The 20,516-nt window shown below is 47.7% G+C and overlaps 1 protein-coding gene across 2 annotated transcripts in view; it reads right to left on the bottom strand.

Annotated features, from left to right (window-relative positions):
* The window catches only part of KCNN4 (potassium calcium-activated channel subfamily N member 4), a 33,179-nt gene extending 14,036 nt beyond the window's left edge, over positions 1 to 19,143 (bottom strand). The window contains exons 1-2 of one of the 2 annotated variants that reach the window (XM_007437774.4): positions 18,557 to 19,143; positions 1,180 to 1,275 (exon numbers count right to left, since the gene is read on the bottom strand). In XM_007437774.4, the coding sequence (XP_007437836.1) occupies positions 1,180 to 1,275; positions 18,557 to 18,757 (297 nt within the window). In that variant the 5' untranslated portion in view covers positions 18,758 to 19,143. Of the gene's footprint in view, positions 1 to 1,179; positions 1,276 to 12,045; positions 12,290 to 18,556 lie in introns of those variants that run through there. The other variant, XM_025172899.2, reaches the window with a different exon arrangement.
* Positions 19,144 to 20,516: the final 1,373 nt, after the last annotated feature.

The raw sequence follows: 20,516 nt of genomic DNA on the forward strand, positions 1-20,516 counted from the left end.
GGTGATGACTCAACACAAAGGCAGACTTTAGATTATTGGATTTTTAACTTCTTTAACTTATTTTTTAATTGCACTGAAATTATATTAAAGGTGGCCAGTTTCTGACGTGCAGCTCCTGGGCCACCAGTTGAAGGGTGAATGCAACCTGAGTTTGAAATCCGTTGTTCTTGATGGAGCTGCTTATCTACTTATACATGGGGGAAAGCTTTATAAATTTATAAAGCTCTGTTTTGGGGGATTGGGGCAAATTATCCTAGTTGTTCTGCCCCTGGAATCATTCTGGTTGCACCTGGCACATATAAAAGGCATATTACTTCCAGCTCCCTGCAGTTCAGATAAATATTTTCCATTGAGATTTCATTTCTTATAAGAAGTATGGCATCTGCAAAGTATTTCAAAGTTTGCCCATAACAATCTTTTTGTTATGACAGAATTAAAAGGAAGACTGTTGGTCCTGGCAGACATAGGCTGAGTGAGGCTGCCCTTCCCCAGGTCAAGGCATTTTTTTTCCCAGGTCTCAGCCTGGAGATTTAGGGCCTATTTACCCTGGGGTGCCCTCCGCCTACCCCTCTTTAAAAGGATTGCTCCTAATTTTGCTTCTTCCATGCACTAGCAGCTGGTGCATAGCAAAATAGGTACACACTGCAAGCAATCCAAAGACAAAATGGAGAGGGGTGGGGAGATTTGCATCCAGGTATAACATTTATACAGGCAAACTCTCAAGGACGCTACTCAACTAGGTTTTCCTGTTTGTTCTCCTTGAAATCAACCTGGTTGACTACAGTTGCTTTTGCACACCGTGAAGCAGCTGCCTTTAGACTCAGCAACAGGGGTGCAGGTTTTCTGGGTCAAGCTTCTTCCAAGTCAACAGATGACATTCAGACCCACAAAAGGAATGACGCCATCTCAGTGAGGTAGCTGTGGAGTTACAAAACCCTCTTGGGTGAGCCTCAATGGTTCTCTGCTCCTTGTTTTATTTCGTGCTGTTTCATGGAAACGCTTAGAACCCGCCCTGGGTCAACAGCTCTCACCCTGGATTCCAAGCGTGGAATTGGATTCCAAGATGAAACAAAGAGGGGAAATGGGAAACCCTCGGACAAAACTCAGTGAAAACAGGCTGAAGTCACTAAACCGCCAAAGAGATGCCAGCAGCATAACCCAACCGTCCCTTAGAGTTACCTGGATCTCTTTGATGTGGAAGGTCAAGATCAGGATCACTAATGCCACCGTAGAGAGGGTGATGAGGCACTTTGTCGTGAAGGCATAAGCAAACCACTGAAAGGAGAACAAGAAAGGAGAGACGTGTGAAGGAGGTTCTTCAAGGCCACGGGACTGAGGCCACCAAAGGTTTGAGAGGTCCCCCTTTGGCAAGAACAGCCTGGAACCCACTCCTGACTTCAAGGTCTCCCCATGGCAATTTTTTTCATTTTTCATTCATTTATTTATTTATTAATAAAATCTATAAAATGTATATTTTATATATATATATATATATATATAAACTTTTAATACTATACACACACACACACACACACACGGTATTAAAAGTTTTAACGGCAATAATAACTTATATAATCTAAAATAGAAAACAAAAAAGCAAGGGAGAAATAACAGAAAAAGCTAAAAGTGCAGTAAGAAAAAAAGTAGAAGAAAGTAGAAAAAAAGAGGAAGGTATAAAAAAAAATATAAAGGCATAAAGGAGTGGCTTCCAATCTTCTTCACAGCAGTTATACATAAATTATATTTTAACTTCTCTCTCTAAAGTTACATCATAATACTCTTCTTTCTATCATCTATCCTGTCTAAAGCACAAGTTCATTTCTTTTCATTTTGACGCAAAAAGTCCATGAGGGGTTTCTAGGCACCAATAAATGTAGATATTGTCCTTTCGCTAAGCAAAGAAGTCCGTTTATCCAACTCAGCAAGATCGGTCAATGTCACCCACGCTTCCTCGATGGTGGGTAGAGCCGAATCGGAAAGATCTCTGTGCATGTATCCCCACGGCAATTTTGACCTGTGTTCCACTCAGACAGGGGGCTGTGACCGCCATATTCTCTCTGGCCAATAAATACAGTCTGCAGAACATGTAGGAATGTGCGTAAAGCACCTTTTGCTAAAGGGGCAACCACATTTTTTTCCAGGCTGCGCAGCTGCTTGGAAGCTGTTCCCCAGCCGTCTCTGCCCATGTGTAGATGCACAGCGACGGAGGGAAGCCTTTTCCCCCTGGAAACAAAACGGTGGCGTATTAAGGAAAAAACAGCCAGAACAACTTCCAAAGCTGTTGCGATGGCCTGGAAAAAGACTTGGCTGCTTTAGTGGGGGGTTTTTTTAAGTGCTTTGCATAAATTCCTGCAAATTCTGCAGGATCCCATTCAAAGGATTTCCACAGCTGTTTTTTTCTTCATCCATTGTCAGGGACCAACTATACACTGTGGTTCTGCAACACACGGCCCTGCTGTGGCGCTCTTTTTGAAAAGCAGTTTTGGGGAATGTGGACAGTCTGAACAGTGACGTGAGTTGGTGTGTCGAACCCTGCCTTCCCCAACCTGACACCATGCAGATTGGCGGACTGCAGCTCCCTGGATTCCCAACGAGGCCCGGGGATTTTGAGAGTTCCCATCCCAACACGTGTGTTGCAAGGAGGTAATCCTTAACTGAAAAATGGCCAGCTGAGAAAGACTGATATAATTTTGCAATTTTCTGCTCAGATTTGTAGGCTCTTTTCATGGTAAGGTTCTGGAGAAATCAGGGTGTTTAAGGGGATTATATTTTACACCTTGAAGGAGAAGGGAAGGGGAAGGAGAAGAAGGGGAAGGGGGAGAAGGGGAAGGAGAAGAAGGGGAAGGGGAAGGGATAGGAGACAGAGAAGGGGAAGGGGAAGAAGGGGAAGGAGAAGGGGAAGGAGAAGAAGGGGAAGGGGAAGGGGAAGGGATAGGAGACAGAGAAGGGGAAGGGGAAGGGGAAGGGGAAGGGGAAGGGGAAGGGGAAGGGGGAGAAGGAGAAGGAGAAGGAGAAGGAGAAGGAGAAGGAGAAGGAGAAGGAGAAGGAGAAGGAGAAGATGACTGTGATTCCTTGGTGCATGCCAAGAATTAAGGTCCACATAGAAAATCCGCTTGTAAAGACTATAACTAAATGGCCAACTGTACAAATGGAACAAATCCCACTGAACTCCCTGGAATGTGTTCCCACTAGAATTAGCCTCATACAATATTGTTGCATTCTGACATCTTGTTGGAGGGCTTGGGTGAATTCACGATACGCAGGCCGACACCTGGCTATCCGCCACAGAAGCTGCCTGGAACTCAAGAAAATGGCATGGCAGTTAAGTTCAAGGCCAACAGAAGGAAGTCATTGTTCACGCATAGTTTAAACAAAAGATTATTAGCAAGGGATTCACTTCAAGAGTCACACCTTGCCTGTGCTGAAAGATCTGTGTTTGCTTCCCATTCGTTTTTGGATCGGGGACAGCATCTGGCATCCTGCAGCAGCTGTTAGGACTACACAATCTCCGCGGGCCCATTCATGACACTTGCGGCATTCCTCTTTTTGAAAAAACAAAACAGAGCACCTGGCCTGGTGCCCTGGCTGGAAATAGACACCTTTAATTTCCCACAATGCTCCTGGCGTGGTCTTAAGCTAGGGCACTGTGGGAAATCTAAATGGAATTTAGAGACAGGAGAGAAGCAGTCTGTGCTAGATCAGTCCTAAGGTCCACCCGAGGACACTTTTCCCAGAGACCCCTTAAACCTTTGGCCAATCTTGCTTCTAAAGCAGTGTTTCTCAACCTTGGCCGCTTCAAGCTGTGTGGACTTCAACTCCCAGAATTCCCCAACCAGCAAGGTTGAGAAACACTGTTCTAAAGTTATCACAGCTCAACCTTGAAAAGTCTTCTGGACTCAGGGAAAGAAGATTTAAAGGTATCCTTAAGGGTCCTTGGCTGAACCCTCACATTTCATGGCAAATGACTAATGTCATCGATTACAACCGCATTTTGGCTCTTTGTTTGAAACCAAAGATCAGGACAGGGCAATCAGTGTTCTTACTCCATGGCTGAACTACAACTTCCAGCATCTTCTATCAATGGATATATTGACTAGGGCAAATGAGAGCTGATCTTCCAGAACATGTAAAGAACAACTGTCTGTTCCTCCCTTAATTAAGAACCGTTCTCCTTTTTGGAACAGAAGCTGAAATTAAATATACCGCAGTGGTTTTAAGATCCAATCGGAGGAGCGAGATAGACTGAAAGGAAACCCACGTAGACAGAAGACTGGATGAAGTTTCAGGAAAAAATGGATTTTACTCTTTGGGCACGCCCACTTTCTTTGGCCATACCCACCCACCCCACCCATATGCAGCCCCCAACACATTCCATGGGACCTAAATTTAATGCTTTATCCCTAAAGGCTGTGTCCAAGCTGGCTACATTCATATTTGATGTCAACGTGTTGCTCAAAATGTAGTAACCTCATTTTATGGCGGAAAATCCGAAGGCATTTTCCGCCATAAATCTGGGAGCACCTTTTCCGACTAACTGAGTTTATTTGAAGGCGGAAGCTTTTGTGAGGTGCCGCCCATGTCATCAGATGCATGCGTGGCTAGATTTTACGCAGCTGGTGAGGGGAACTGCAGCGCACCAAAACGTCCGCCTTTGAAAAAACTTGGTTTTTCTCCTAAAATGTCTATAGCATTTTGTGGGCTTCTCTGATCCAACTCTCTCGTTCTCTTAAAGCAGTGTTTCTCAACCTGGGCCACTTTAAGATGGGTGGGCTTCAACTCCCAGAATCCCCCAGCCAGCATGGCTGGCTGGGGGATTCTGGGAGTTGAAGTCCACTCATCTTAAAGTGGCCCAGGTTGAGAAACACTGTCGTAAAGGACAAGGCCTCTTCTTCCTCCTTGTTACATGCAAGGAGTTAAACTTTAGCGCCTCAAGCAACAGGTGAGGTGTGTGAGCAAGGCTGTGCCAATAAAGCAAATGCAGAATTGTGTTTTTTTTTTTTGTTCCCAGGACATTCAACCAGGAAACTGCCTTGTCACCTGAGCCGGGTGCTTTTTAAAAACAGCAATCGGTTTCAAATGAAGTCTGCCCTCAAGTCATAACCCGGGGCACCCGTCCCTGGAAATAGCGTGTAAAGATGTGCCACGAAAGGTTTGCTTGCAAAATGTTGCAACCTTTGTCATTCCCAGGAAGGGAGGTGCCAGGCAGGGACTCCCACTTTCACTCCAGGATCCTTGCAATTTCCCTTTCAGGAGGATAAGAAGGGAGTGATAAGCCACAGGTACAGCTGGAGGACCACCTTTGCTCTGCTCTGAAGAAATGGCATTTCTCAAGTTTGACTTGGAAAGGAAAACGAAAAGAAACAGAGTTCGAACCTGGGTATTGAAAGACAAGCAAGGCGGGGTGAAAGACATCCTCCACAAATATTATTACAACCAGGCCAAGTGCTTGCAAAGAGACACACTCAAGATAATTAGCTGTGTTCACCATATACATACACACACACACACACATACCTGTACAGGCTTCTTCAAAGGACATCTAAGGGAGACCAAGGGGTTTATGAGATGTATTTCCTTCCTTTCTCTTGAAGCTCCCCCACCTCCAGTTCACCCACAACATCACCCCTGTTAGGCTGGGCTGAGAGACTGGCCCAAAGTCACCCCGGGGCATTTCCAGGGCTATGGAGAGACTTAAACCGGTGATTCCCAAGTTTCCCCACTCCTAGTCCAACAGCTCAACTCCTACACCCCATTGGCCCCACACGGCCATAGGAAAGGGGATGCGAAATGGCTGGCTGAGCCCTTCAAACTATAGGCTCCTTTTGGGAAGGAGGGAGGGAGGGAGGGAAGGAGGGAGGGAGGGAGGGAAGGCAGGGTGGGAGAGAGAGAGAGAGAAAGAGAAAACAGAAAACAGAAAAGGGAAGGGAGGGAGGGAGGAGAGAGAGAGAGGGAAAGGAAAGGGAAGGGAAGGGAAGGAAGGAAGGAAGGAAGGAAGGAAGGAAGGAAGGAAGGAAGGAAGGAAGGAAGGAAGGAAGGAAGGAAGGAAGGAAGGAAATTCTCTTTGCTCTTGCACAGCTGCTGCCAGGCACTCTGGCTTGGTTAAGAAGCTGCAGTCCTGCAGAGCAAGGTTGATTTCTACCTCTCTTCTATCTGTTAAAGCAGAGGTAGGGCAACCATTTCCCATCGCAGGCTGCTTCCTCTGGGGTGGGGGGAATCAGTAAGGACCATTTGACAGGCATGGAAGAAACAAGCAGAGGGTGTAGCTTCTCTTTGGCCCTCTCTTTTGGATACCCCCTTCCCTGTCCCGATCACCAAGCTGCAGGGGAGCAGCATTTAGCAAACACCAGGCCCGAAATGATCTTTTGCAGAGAGGTTTTCAAATCAGCCAGAAAACCACACGCAGCCTTAAGATCCCTGTTGTCCATCCTTGCATTTAAAACACAAAGACCTCACACAGACACTAACACACCTGCTTCTGCCAACCTGGCAGCTTTGAGATGTCCTGGATAACAATCCCCTCCTCTCTTTTCAGAATAGCTGTCAGTTGGGAATTTGGGGAGTGGTAATTTGCACGCATGTAATTGGCATGAATCTGGGGCAGGCTATTCTATGCATTTAAGAGAAAGAGAGGAAACCTTGATTCCCCCCAACCTGAGGGTGTCACAGGCACTTTGATTTTAGCCATAACCCATAGTCATCAAACCTTTCCAGAATCCTGAATGAAAAGGTAACCTTTCCAACTTGCCTCCCACTTCATCCTTCTAACAACTTTCTTTTCTCTAAATGTTACCTCTCCAATCTCTAAACTCTCATCCACTTTGGCACGTTTCAGAAACCAGGATCCTCTTCGCTCCTGTCTTTGCAAGGGAGGGGGCAGTTCCCACCGCTGAGGACTGAGCACATGTCACCAGCCTATCCAGATTCATATTTGTCCTGACTCCAGTCCCAAACCGGCTTCTCCACCTGCAGGTCTCCAGCCCCAGCCATGAAGGGAGCAATTGTGCCTAAACAAGAGGAACTTCAGCTTGTACCCAGATTGTATGCCAGAACTGGTTGGAGAAGAAAATAAAGGTGGGGGTGGGTGGGAGAGAAGGTGTTTCCTGATAAACAGCTCCTAGCAGTATCAAGAATTTTCTGTTTTTCCTTCCCTTTTGTACTAAGAAATGAGGGATTGGGGGGGGGGGGGCATACTGCAGCTTCCAAAGATAAGGCAGCAAAATCTGGAACCCTGTAAAATTCCATACCTAAGTTCATTCATTAGGACAGTGTTTCTCAACCTTGACAACTTGAAGATGTGTGGACTTCAACTCCCAGGTTTCCCCAGCCAGGGAATTCTGGGGAATTCTAAGAGTTGAAGTCCACACATCTTCGAGTTGCCAGGGTTGAGAAACACTACATGAGGAGGTCAAGGCAGGGCACAGAATATCCACCCTTCCCATTTTTTCCATGCCACAACCATCTTGCAAAGGATATGAACTTGGGTCTTCCAGTCCTGGTCTAAGACCTTAATCAGTATAGGGCACATGATAGAAAAAGACATTTTATCTAGAAGTACCTTAAGCAGAGATGGAATTCCCACCAAAAAGGTCCACCTGGGACTGTAGCCTAATGGTCTGCATGTGAGAGCTGATCCACCTGTGGACTCACCTGAGCTGACTCATGCAGCAAAAATGCCTTGCAAGTAGGAAGAGGTCAAGAAGAAGACCTGCAGTCTGACCTTGTTCCTGACATGCAGGGTTCAGACATCACGTAAAGCCATCCTTTAAGGAACCACACTCAGCTAAGTATGCCCAACAGGCCTAAGTGATCAATCATGGTTTATAAACCATGTTGGGTTTGGGCAACATGCTCAGACAAAACCAAACCAGCCTATGGCTGAAGTGAATGCAACCTGGACATGCTCTTGTTCCACCTGCACATGTGAAGCCTCCCCACCCAGAAAGGAAGAATGGAGTCAAAGAGGCAACCCTTACTTTTTATTGTGCCAAATGTGCAAAGCAAGCACTCCCAGCCCACAGCCTGGCTGGTGCAGAAGCAAATGGAGAAGTGGCTTTCTAAGATCTGGATTCTAAGATCTTCCTTCAAAGCGTGCATGGCATAAGAGGAAAGAGAAGTTAGTTCTTATCAAAAGCACCTTGAGAGAATACTTGGCCAAGCCTTCTGCTACCCTTCCGTCGCTTGCCAAACTCATCGGGTGTCACTGGATTTGAACGGCTGCTGGCATTCTAACAAGTGTCGTAAAACCCACCACCGTTTACATGACCCATTCAACTTCCTCGGAAACAGCCCTGTACAGCTGACTAACACACCCTTCATCAGAAGCCAGAGAGGACAAGTGGTTATAAGATAAAGGGATATAAAACAGAAAAAGGCAAAGAGAGCCTTCAAGAGTGAAGGATGGGCTCAGTTCTCATGCCAACAGTTGTTGACATGAGAAGGCAGTTCAAGGATAGGCAATTCTGATGGGCCAACCATTCTTGACCCATCCCACACTCAATCCAGTCCACCAGCTGTAGGGGCTTGGGAAATGGTCTTATCTTGACTGCTTCGCTGTGAAGGCAAAGTAGGGACCCCAGCAGACCACCACGCGTGGTTGGTGGGTTGCATTTGGCTCAGCTGGGTCATCAGCTACAGGTTTGAAAATCACAGGAGACCTTCATTCTTCATTCACTGATGCAAGAACGGAAGGTGCCCAAGGCTTCATAATCCTGGCCTAGTCTGGACAGGGTGACTTTTCCTTTCATGCAAGGGGATGGCTGTAAAGTGGGGTCTCTCCTTGCTTAAGGAAGGCAGCTCATTCATATAACCATTTTGGCTTTGAAAAAACAAAAATTCACAACGGAACCCCCTTTGTACCGACTGCAGAATGTTTGAGTAATGCTTTCCTCCGCATCTCCGACAATTTCTCCACCGTGTTCCCAAGCAAGGAGGGAACACCGAAGCAGACCCAGAACGGATTCAAGGTCTGCCTGCAGACTCAAGTTCAGGAAGAAGCCCTCATCCATCAAGGGAAACTGACTTTGTGCCCTTTGAAGATGGTCACGCAGAGGCGAGGAGACTGCATTCAACAGCAAGGAAGAGCGACTGGGGAAAGCAGACCTCAGGGCAGCTATGGGGCATGTGTGCCAGGGCCCCTGGTTCCATGCCAATGCTGCGAAATTGTGCAGTCAGCCAACTCCCAAACAAAAGGCTGCTTTCTATCCCACAAGTAGCCAAAAACAAGGAAGTGCCTTCAAGATGCTTCCGCAAAGCTTTTGGGGAGCTGAGCGACAGGCGTACAGTCCAAACCGAAAAGAGCGTTCAGGAATTGCACCGGCCTTGCCTCCCTGAAGAAAATCTTCTGGGGCAAGCGCTGTCCTTCCTCTCCCTGGCATGCAGCTTGGAGAAACCCGTCTGGGTTTGCTTTTGCGTTAGCCATTTCTTGCCCACTGATCGCTGCGAGAGGCTGTCGCGCGTCTCTCTGAAGGCGATTTAAGACTAAGATTAAGACACGTTGCAGGAATGTCAGATCTTTTGGGAGCATTGTCTTGCTCATTTTTACAGATATGGCCAGGAGGTTGCTAACTGATCAGAAGGAAACACACACACACGCACGCACGAACACACACACACATCCTAGTTCTTGTTGTTGCTGCTTCCTTGATCTTTGGGCCAGTTGCCAAATATTTTGTGGGGATTAAAAACCAGAAGTGCCCCCCTCAGAACCATTTGCGATGTGTTGTTTTGAATGTGAAGCTGGCTCACTCAGAATGGAAAGTTACATAGCAGCTGTTATCCACGAACTTGGATCGTGAAGCCCCGCACTTGCACGCTTTGCACTCTTTTGCTTTCCATTTCACACCGGCTGCACGAGAGAGGATGAAGCGGCTGCCTGAAGCCAGCATCCCATAATAGGCTGCATACTGCCAAAACAAGCAGGATATCAAGATGGAGGAACATCAAAACGCAGGTACATTAAGTGTCCTACGCAACTCCTTCGCTTCAAGCCACCTTGGTCAGCCGACACTGGCCACAGAATAACCGGAAAGGTTTAATATTTCTTCCTCTCCTGCTGCAGCCTCGGGGCCAAAATGATTTAAATTAAATCTTGTCCACCCTATAGTAGTAACAGGAGCAGTAGTAGTTGTCATTAATATTGTTTTAAATCTTGTTCATCCTACTGGAGTTGCAGCAGCAGTAATGTTGTCATAATTAGGACTATGATTGCTATTATTATTAGGTTAGAGATTGCAAGGAATTGGGCCATGGAAGGATGTTCAAAAACATGCTCTCTTTTGCTTCCTCGTCAAAAACAAAATACGCCATTGGATAAGGACGCCTGGTCAGATCACTGAAGGACGGGAGTTAGTTAATAAATAAATAAGCCAATCCCATGTTAGCTTTATCTAATATTTACCCTGCTATTGTCAGATCTCATATTTTGAGTGGCTGCAACGACTTGCGATAACTTGCTTGGAACCACCTGTGCAAGGTGAGTTTTGCTGGGAGTTACTCAATATATTAGAGTTTTGCCGAATGCCCTTTTAGCTCAAATCGCAACCACAAAATGGACCTGCAGACTGAGATGGTAGGCAGAGCTTGACCCAGCAGGGACATTGGCCCTGCAGAAGGACTCTCAGCCCCATGGTGGGCGTCCAAAGGCAACCTTGTCAGCCGTCTGCCAAGGTCTTCAACTCCCTCAAGTAGATCTTGACTTCTGGAGAGTTTGGGACCCATCCAGAGAGCCAGTTTGGTGTAGTGGTTAAAGTAATGGACTAGAGACCAGGAGATCCGTGAGTTCTAGTCCTGCCTCAGGCACGAAGACAGCTGGGTGACCTTGGGCCAGTCCCTCTCTCTCAGCCCTAGGAAGAAGTCAATGGCAACCCACCTCTGAAATTTTGTCAAGAAAACTGCAAGGACTTGTCCAGGCAGTTGCCAGGAGTCCAGACTGACTTAAGGCACCCAAAACAAAAAAAAAGGGACATATTCACACCGGGGTGTCCACAGGGTATGGTATAAAAAGTCAAGGTGGTGGCCACCACAGTGCAAATCAAGCTCTGCCTGATATTTTTCTGGGTGATGCCTGTCCATTTTGAGGAGAAGGAGGAGGATCCAGCATGTTCTCTTTCCAACTGCCAGTCTCCCTTCCGATGTGCATCAACCCCCCATCCCTAAGGCAGAAGGATCAGAGAGAAGGGGGGCAGGTTCACACAACATCCTAGACTAGATCAACATGGGCTCGAGTTGGTCATAGTTCAGATTCAAGGGGTTCAGATGCAGCTTTTGTCACAGCATGTTGCACGAACCAGGCCACCCCAAAATAGTTGCTGTTGTGAACATAACTGATGGCTTTAGTTAACCCAAGTTGAGAATTTGGCATCTTGTCAGAAGCCAGACAACAGAGGTCCAACACTGTTAAGAGTTTTTCAGAGGATTCGGGGATCAATGAACCCTAATCCCCAAACGTGAGCTTCTAAATGCCGCTGAACTACAACTCCCAGAAATCTAAACCAACCTGGTCAGCGGTCAAGGATCCTGGGAGTTGTATTTCTGCAATGTCTGGGGAAAGAGCAATGAAGTTTCCCTTCATTGTTCTGTAGAGCAGTGTTTCTCAACCTTGGCCACTTTAAAATGTGTGGACTTCAACTCCCAGAATTCCCCAGCCAGTGCTGGCTGGGGAATTCTGGGAGTTGAAGTCCACACGTCTTAAAGGTTGAGAAACACTGCTGTAGACTCTTCAGCTAGATCTAACTTGACATCTCAGCTGGGAAACTTGAGTTTGCAAACCCACACTTGTGAAGCTAACAGGGATTTGGGGAAAGAAGCATTGATACTCCACCCTTCCCTCAATTTGAAGGAAAAAGCTAAGATCTGCTTCAAATCTGCAGCCGCCCACAATCTCCCATTTATATTTATTTTATTTTATAAGGTATTCGTAGATTCAGGGTTTCCTCATTAGATGCAATTCAGGCTAAGAAATGAACAAGCCCTGCTTTTTTATTGCATCTACACTAATAACATAAATTCCACTCCCCAGGTTATGAATAAGCATATACAGTAACGTACCCGCATCTCTCCACACACAAGAAAAATCGAGAGGAAGAAAGAGACTGGGGAAGAAATTCCTACGGATGTTTCCCGCTCCGTTGTCTTTTTTTCCCCATTTCTCAAGGCGACTCTGCTGTTGAGACATCATCAAAATTGAGCAGGAAATTCTACACAGGCTACATTTCTGCTGGATACTCGGTTCTTAAATTAGAAGGGAAAAAATGCTCTCCCACATCTAATTTACGCTCCACTGCCAATCACATCAAAGGAAGGTTCAGTCCTCAATTTTTTGGCCAATTCTGATCCAGGGGGAAAAAAAAAAAAGGCAGACAGCCTTGGAAGAATTCAGCTTGTACTTTGGATCTTTTCATATAATGTACTTAGCCTAGTTAACTGATTATTTTCTGCGCCCATATAACTGCAAGCCATAAAATTAAATGAATGCATAATACCGCTAGGCTAAACAGCACATTGAGCAAGGTTCAGAATTAACCCATCTTGGTGCCTTGGGTGAATGCAGCCAAATTTCTTTACAAACGCTGCCTTCTGGACACTTTTTAACAGGCCCACCAACCAGGATTTCTGTCCCGCCTGAGCAGGGTAGCGTTATGCAATGTTCGTAAACATTCCAACTTCCGGGAGAGGAAGGCCGTTTATGGCATGTTTGACCCAGCTACCAGGCCACCTTTCTCACACTAACAGAATCCCTAGGCTCGTTGCCTCGCGCTTCCCACATGCAACCGCAAAACGACACGCAAATTTTCTTCAATGGAAGGCGACATCGCTTCCCGCTTGGACCAAACGTGCATCGTTTCCAAATGCCACCCGTGAAGTTCGTTTGGATCCGTCCACTGAGCCCTGCACCCCGTCCCGTAAAATAAAACCTGGAACACATTTGAGGGCCGTTTGCCACTTTGGCTAAGCAGAGCCTCCATGTTCTAATGCAGTCTACCTCTAGAGGTCAGGGGTGTGCGACAGACCCTCCACACGTCGGTTGGAGAGCATGGCTTTGATGACCTCTCTGAACCATGCTACAAAGCAGGCTATGATTTGATTCCTTGTGCACCAAAACGCCTTCGACAGGTAGGAGTCACAGGGCCGGTCTACACCGCAGGCTTGCAGCAAGGCCAAGACACCCCACTTACGTCCTGCAGAGGACGCATCCTTGCAGCAGAGCCTCCGTCTCACTGCCAGCCCCCTGCTCAGGCAGCCCCACGCCAGACCAAGATGTTCTAGCATGAAAATCGTGTTTCCTCTGGAAAAATGGAAGAAGGCCTCTTGTCCAGCCATCTTAGTGCACATGAAGGACTGTTCACAGGTCGGCCACCTGCAGGACTATCCCCTCCCATCTGGCTGCTGGGCTGTGGACCTCCATGGCCATCTCTGCATTGGCTCTCTGATAGAGCAGAACCTCACCCAGCACCTTTTTCTTTCTTTAGACCAGTGTTTCTCAGCCTCGGCGGGTTTAAGACGTATGGACTTCAACTCCCAGCATTCCCCAGCCAGCATTGCTGGCTGGGGAATGCTGGGAGTTGAAGTCCACACGTCTTAAACCCGCCGAGGTTGAGAAACACTGCTCTAGACAGAGGACTATCTAGCCTGTGGAAGACCAAATGCAGGTCTTCCCTAAGGTTGCTACTCCTGGTAGTAACATTCTAGCAAGGGAGCAGTGATTGAGAGAGAAATGGCCAACGGTTTGAGGGAGTCTTGCCCAAATTGAGGTTCCCCAATACTGAGAGGCAGCCAAGGATGTCCGCAGAGAGGATGAGGTCAAAAAAGTCAAGATGGCGGCCACCAACATGCAATCGAAGCTCCATCCTTTTATGTGTTGCATGGTGGTGGCCGCCATCTTGACACCCCTGGATGGAGCACACAAGGCACAATTCCAAACTGTCTCATCTTCCTGGCACTCCAGGCAGGACAGATGTTACCAGGCCACCGGAATTGCCCTGGCAAAGAGAGGCCTCCTGAGCTCCTGGTGGCGGTGGCATCGGAACTAGTGGCAGGCACTCTGCACGTGGGCAGAGGCAACCCCCATGCTTCAAGGCAGAGCAGCACCAAGTCCACCCACCCTTATTCCAGCCAATAGGCTGTTTGCCACGTCCAGGGGCCTTGCCAGTTCTTCTCATGACAATGAACCCAGTGTTAATCATTTCCACCGCTTCTCCTAGATGCCCCTATGAAAGGGGCGGGGCTTCAATCATGCAGGCCACCATCTTGACTTTTTTGACCTTCCCTTGGAAAGCCTCTGCTGCCCGGGCCACCATTTTCAAAAGGACCTGCCTTCCTTCTGTCTCAAGATGGAAAATGCCTCAACGGACCTGCATGGATGGGACTAAGATCTTGCCAACCCAGCCTGAAGCTCTTCGCCGCGATCGCGAAACGGAACAAGCCTTGTTTTCTGAACCGTCTGAGCACGGCAGCAAACAGGCTGAGCTGCAGAACCAGGAAGTCTCCAGTTCCCGTCTCGCCCTGCAGTGGCCTTAGAAAAGTTTCTCACTGTCTTCAACCCCGGTCTCTTCGAACTGCAATATGGGAAGAAGAAATAGATGCCGCGCTCTGGAGAACGCTTTTTTCCAGTAAAATCCATACATCTGTACACCCCACTCAAACCAATCCGTTTATTGCCTTGTAAATGTTCCAGGCAGTGCAAATTATAGGAGAAAATAACACAGCCCCAACCAAGGAGAAACTACACTCTGGATGATCCGCACTATAATCTCAGTTCAATTCCTCATCCTTGTTCTCACTGCTCTTGTTGCTGTCGTCGTTACAATGACACCCTATCACTATGAATTAGTCTGGAATCCATCAAAGTGTATGAGAACTTCACAGTTCTTCAAGCCTCGGACTTAGTAGATACACCTATCATGCCGAGACAGAGTTGGATTAAATATGATCGAGTGCATAAACAGTGTTTCTCAACCTTGGCCACTTTAAGCTGCGCGGACTTCAACTCCCAGAATTCCCCAGCCAGCCAGGGCTGGCTGGGGAATTCTGGGAGTTGAAGTCCGCGCAGCTTAAAGTGGCCAAGGTTGAGAAACACTGGCAGGGTGCAGGCATGTTGTTAAGCTGGGTTCGTACATGAGGCTAAGCCAAACTCTTTTCTGGCGTTGAGAATGCGCTCTGATCAGTACAAACCCCACACTGGTTAATGCAAAGACCGAGGAAAGCCTTAAGTGTGGGGGAAGTGCCAAAATTCTTTGCCCTCGAGATGAACGAACGCAAGAGTTCTAGATTTGGCCGGAAAAGAGACATGAAATAGAACGTGACTCAGACGATTGGGGTTGTGCAATGCGAGGGGGACAGTCTGGAAACCCCACACCCATATTGCTAATCCACAACCGAGGCTAGAGGAAGATACTCTTCTTTGTATGATGAGGTGAGACAGATCGACAAATGTGCACACATGCGCACAGACACGCATGAATCCCAGCTAACTCCACATGTGATCAAAGGGGGGAATTACAAAATAAACATCTGGAGAACAAGCAGACCAACGAGATCTAATTTCATTCTGTTTATATAAGAATTAAATTGATTTTCACCTCTGTTCTAACCTCATCCACTCCTTTTCGAGAGTGTCCCCTCCCTGAAACACCACTCAAAAGCCGGCTGTAACTCTTGGCTCAAAAAAGTTGTCCATCTTTAATCTCTCCCCATGTGAAACACCATTCCTGGTTCATGTTTCAGAGGAAAAGGAGTTTGCTCTCTGGGGTTGAATACGGGGACATGTGGATTGCACATGCACGAAAACCCACACACATTTCATACCAAAGTGAACCAAATTGATTCCCCTCCCATCTTTTTCCATTTCCAGATAGATGAATGTTTATTTGTTCTTTCATTTGTTAGATCAAACACGCTCAAAGCAACGTACATTGCCTTCCTCCAATCTTCTGCACAACAACCCTGTAGGGCAGGCTAGGCTGAGAGAAAGAGAATGGCCCAACGGCACCTACAATCTTCCATGGCTGAGGGCGGATTTGAGCCATCGCCTCCCCAATCCTAATTCACCTTAACCGTGCACACACTGACCAAATTAGCAAGCTGCACATCTTTTAATCATTACAGCCAGGATCACCCAGAGTTTAAGCATAACAGATAAATGTTTAAAAAGAAACGATGGTTTCTATCCATTTAATCAGAAATCCCTAAAATATGTTCATGCTGCCAACTTTAGGTTTACAAAATAGGATTCGTGCTTCACGTTTTTAAAAGGTCCTCCCTGGCCAAATTGGTTACAAACCCAGAAACGTAAGGAGGGAAGAAAAATGGGGCTGCTCTTTTCGCCATGTCTACACCGGGGTTCAGTATCGCTTGGGAGAGTCTGCAAATAATACAGACCGGGTCCTGTCAGGTAGAGAAGAAACATTTGAAGTATCACTACTACCAAGGACCCACTCCAAGTTTGCTGGGAAGATTAAAAAAGCAGATAAATCAGGAGCTTCATAGAAGAATGCCTTATTTCAGCAAGGCTGAAATACTGGAGAGTAAATTACCCCTAACCACAGCTCAGTACTTTGGGCAACCCACGGAGGTAGCAGCACTCAGGCATCAGAAGTGTGCAAAACTGAGTCGGCAAAACTGTCCTTAAGGTAGGGGTAATACTATTCACGGACGTATAATAACGGGCTACCCTATCTTTTCAGAGCAGGAGGCAGAAAATCGAAACACTCATTCTTAACACTGAAGGGCCCCAGAGGTGGAGAAGCGTCCTTTGCACGCTTCCCAGAAGTGAACAACCGTTTCAGGCTACACCAGAAGCGTTTGTTTTTGGACAGGCACCCGGGATGCACAGACCTGTCTCTCCTCTGGTGGTGGAGCAGATGGGGAACTCTGTCCGCCGCAGCTGTCCTCAGAACCATTTCAGAAAAGCCGCGCCGGGTCAGATCCACAAATCCGTTTCAGCCTCTGTTGGGTCTCGACAGCAAAACCTCTAGACCAGTGTGGTCCAAACTTGGCCACTTTAAGATGAGTGGACTTCAACTCCCAGAATTCCCCAGCCAGCCAGGCTGGCTGGGGAATTCTGGGAGTTGAAGTCCACACATCTTAAAGTGGCCAAGTTTGAAAAACGTTGACATAGTGAATCTCTGTTCTGTGTGTTTGTAAAGAGACACTCACATGCAAGCTAAAACTTTAAGACTCTTGACTTTATCTGAGTTAACTCTTGCTTTTGGACAACACTGCTCTATACCATTGTACAGCACAGATGTGCCCAGGCGGTTCTAATGTATAATTGCCCAGAACAGCGTCTGCTTTCTCTGAAAAGAGCAGTCCAGCTTTTGATTCTGTCAAACAGTAATTTACCAACAACGCATCTGCTCTTAGCCCTACTTTTTAAAAAAGCCACGTAAAAGCTTACGGGCATCACCACACCGAGTGGCAATGAGTTCCATGGGCTAATACTAGGCTTCTTCTATAGCATGTTCCTCCACAATTGTTTTTAGCAGGTGGGGGGCACCCTTGTTAATTGGTGGACGGCTGTCATTTTGTCACAACGTCGGAGAACGGAAAATATCCAAAACTGCCTTTCCTTCTAGCCATGTGCTTTAGTAACTTTGGTTTAGGAAACTGTAAATGGTCTCGCATTTCCTTCCACATTGCAGCCATAACATTTCTTTGCAGGGTTGGGTACAATTATAGGGAGGACACGTGCAAGAGAAATGTTATCCTTTTTATTTTTATTCAGCTCTGCTTTCTGGAGTTCAGATCACTTCCTCTCCTTCTGCCTAACTTATTCTCACCACACTCCCACGAGGTGAAGAGCCTAAAGTCACCGCACAAACTTTATGGAAAGAGAGCTAAAATCCGTTTCTTGTCATTCCCAACTCCAACTTTGTAACGGCAACTTTGCAGGGACTTTCTGCTAGAGCTTGACAGACTCTGCTTAAAATAAGGTATTAGGTAGACAGACAGCGCTCTCACGAATAAAGACACAGGACAGTTTCCAGACTTCACAGAACGCTTCACATGGACGGAACATCCTTAGAATTATTAATTAGACTTACATCTTGTTTTTCCTTTAAGGCCATAAAGGTGACATAGGGCTCTCTTCTCCTACTTTTCCCCACAACAACCTTGTGAGGAAGTTTAGACTGGGAGAGTTTAACTGGCCCAAGGTCCCCTCCCTCCCCAGGAAGCTTCCAAGGCTGAGCAGGGATTAGAATCTGGGGCTCCCGACACCTTCACCCCCACGCCACACCGGATGATCCAAACCTTCGGAGAGATATACAGAAAAAGCAGTAATCAGGCAACATCTGTCTGCCTATTTTATGCAACCTGAATCAGCCGCTAATCTGATCTTGGAGAACGTTCCTTGCTAATTTCCCAAACTCTGGCCCTGTCAACCTTCCATAAAGCCAAGCTGCAAAAACGTATTCCCTGGAAAGTGATTTGGGATGAAAGCAGATGCAACAGGCAGACCTGGTTCCCAGGCTGCGGTGAGGCTCCAGAAGCACTGGGAGATGGGGAGGGGGACAAAGAGGGGTCAGTGGGAGAGACCAGGGGCTGGCCGTATGCAACTTACCTCGCAGTGGCCGAACCAAGCCAGCTCGGTGTGCAGCACCATCAAGAAGATGCCCAGCATGGCCATGAGCAGTGCCCACCCTGCCAGATTTCTCTCTTCCCCCAGCAGGCGCTTTCGCCCCCGAAGGCGGCGCAGGTTCTCCCCAGGCTGCCTGGGGATGGGCAGGACCATGGTCTCAGCTGGGTCCTCCTTGGTCTGCATCTCCTGGGCACTGCCAGGGGCAGGTGAGCGCTTGGCCCCCGGAGTTGGGAGGCAGGGGCGGAAGACCCCCTGGGCAGCCCCCCATCCCTGCCGCTTGAGCAACCAGCAGGCAGCCAGGACGAGGGTGGGGAGGAGGGAGGGAGAGAGAGAGAGGGAGAGGGAGAGAGAGAGAACCAGGGAAGGGTGAAACTGGTGAGAGAGAAAAAGTGCCAGCAGCTACAGGAAGCCCTCGAGCAAGGGGACAAGAAAGTAGACGAAAGGGAGACCGGGGGACGGAGAGCGCGCTCCCGCGAAAGCGCTGAAGCTGAGCCGCTCGCGGAGTCCCAGCCCCGACCGCTGCCCAGCCAGCCCGGGAGAGCGCCCGGAGGAACTTGCGGCCCGCTGGCGCAGCGGGCTGGGGCACTTCGTCAGCGGGCGGGGCGAGGCGGGGCGGGGCGGGGGCTGCCCAAGGAGGGCCGGGCGACGTGTGAAAAGGCGAGAGGGGCTGGAGCGCCGCGAGCGCCTGGGCGGCGTGTCAGAGGACTTGGGCTTTACAGGGGCAGGAGGGGGGGCCGTGAACACGTGTGGTGGGGAATTAATTCCCCCGTCCCCTTACCCCCCCCCCCCCCCGCGGCCGGGGTTCAGACCTGGCTGCGAAGCTGCGCTAGAAAGACAGACGCCCAACGCCGAACCTAAGAGCGGGCTGAAAGCTGAAGAGGAGATCCGTAATTGCGCGTCCGCACTAGGCGCTTAGCCAGCCCGTTATAAACCTCCCCGCTGCACGCGCGCAGCAAGCGAAGCCTCGTGTTTGGTCTTCGGGGCTTTTGTGTGCTGCATAGCTGGGTGAATTCAGTAACCACTTTGTCTTCTCTGAAGACAGACTGTCTGCTTATGCTCAGAGGCATGATCGATTGCTCTTCGACCTATAGGCCATGTGTTTTTTAATTGCTATTCTGAGCCACAAATGCAGGGGTGTCCCCGGGATATGGTCAAAAAAGGCAAAATGGCCTCGGCAGTGGTGTGATCAAAGTCCCATCCTTTTCTGTGTGTGCAACACCATCTTGACTTTTTTGACCATACCCGGGGGACACCCCTGCTCAGATGGAATCCCTATTTCCCACCCAGCCAAGAGACTTCACTCCTGAGATTCCAACATGCTCAAGCTTTGCCTGAATTTTAGACCTATGAAGCAGCAAGAGAGAAGACAGTGCCTCTGAGCTTCTCTAGAGTGCTTTCCCTTGGATACTGAGTAGCTGCTGGGGGTAGAACATAAACTAATATTTTCTGCGTTTCCAATGGAGAAACAGTTTAAAAAAAAAGAATTTGAGGTTATGTGTCACTTTTGCGCCTTGAAAAAATATGCTATTCATTGTGGCTGTCTTAAATAGACCCACATAGATTTCAGTAAGGATTAAATTATTGTAGGTCTCTTGTTTTATGGTATTTTAATTAATATTAATATTTATTCTTTTACTGTAAATCGCCCAGTAGGGAGCTTCTAGGGAGATGGGCGATGACAGTTGTGAGATATAAATAAATAAATAAAACAAAATAAATCCTTGCCCAGCCGCAAAAAGCTTCCTGCTCTGTATGATTTAAAGAGAATAATATGACACAAGGGCAGACTTTTGCTCCTTTTTCACCTGCCACTACTGATAAAATGTAGTATCCCAAAAAGTATCGCCAAAGAGAGACCCAGGTTACAGTCTGGGTACATAAATGGGCAGAGGTAACTCTCAACCATCCATGGATAGCCCTAACCCTAACCCATGTGGGGGAT

This window comes from Python bivittatus, unplaced genomic scaffold (assembly GCF_059951505.1).
Source record: "Python bivittatus isolate LINGU-HERP-01145 unplaced genomic scaffold, Pbiv_v1 ctg000310_np1212, whole genome shotgun sequence".
Taxonomy (NCBI): Eukaryota; Metazoa; Chordata; class Lepidosauria; order Squamata; family Pythonidae; genus Python; species Python bivittatus.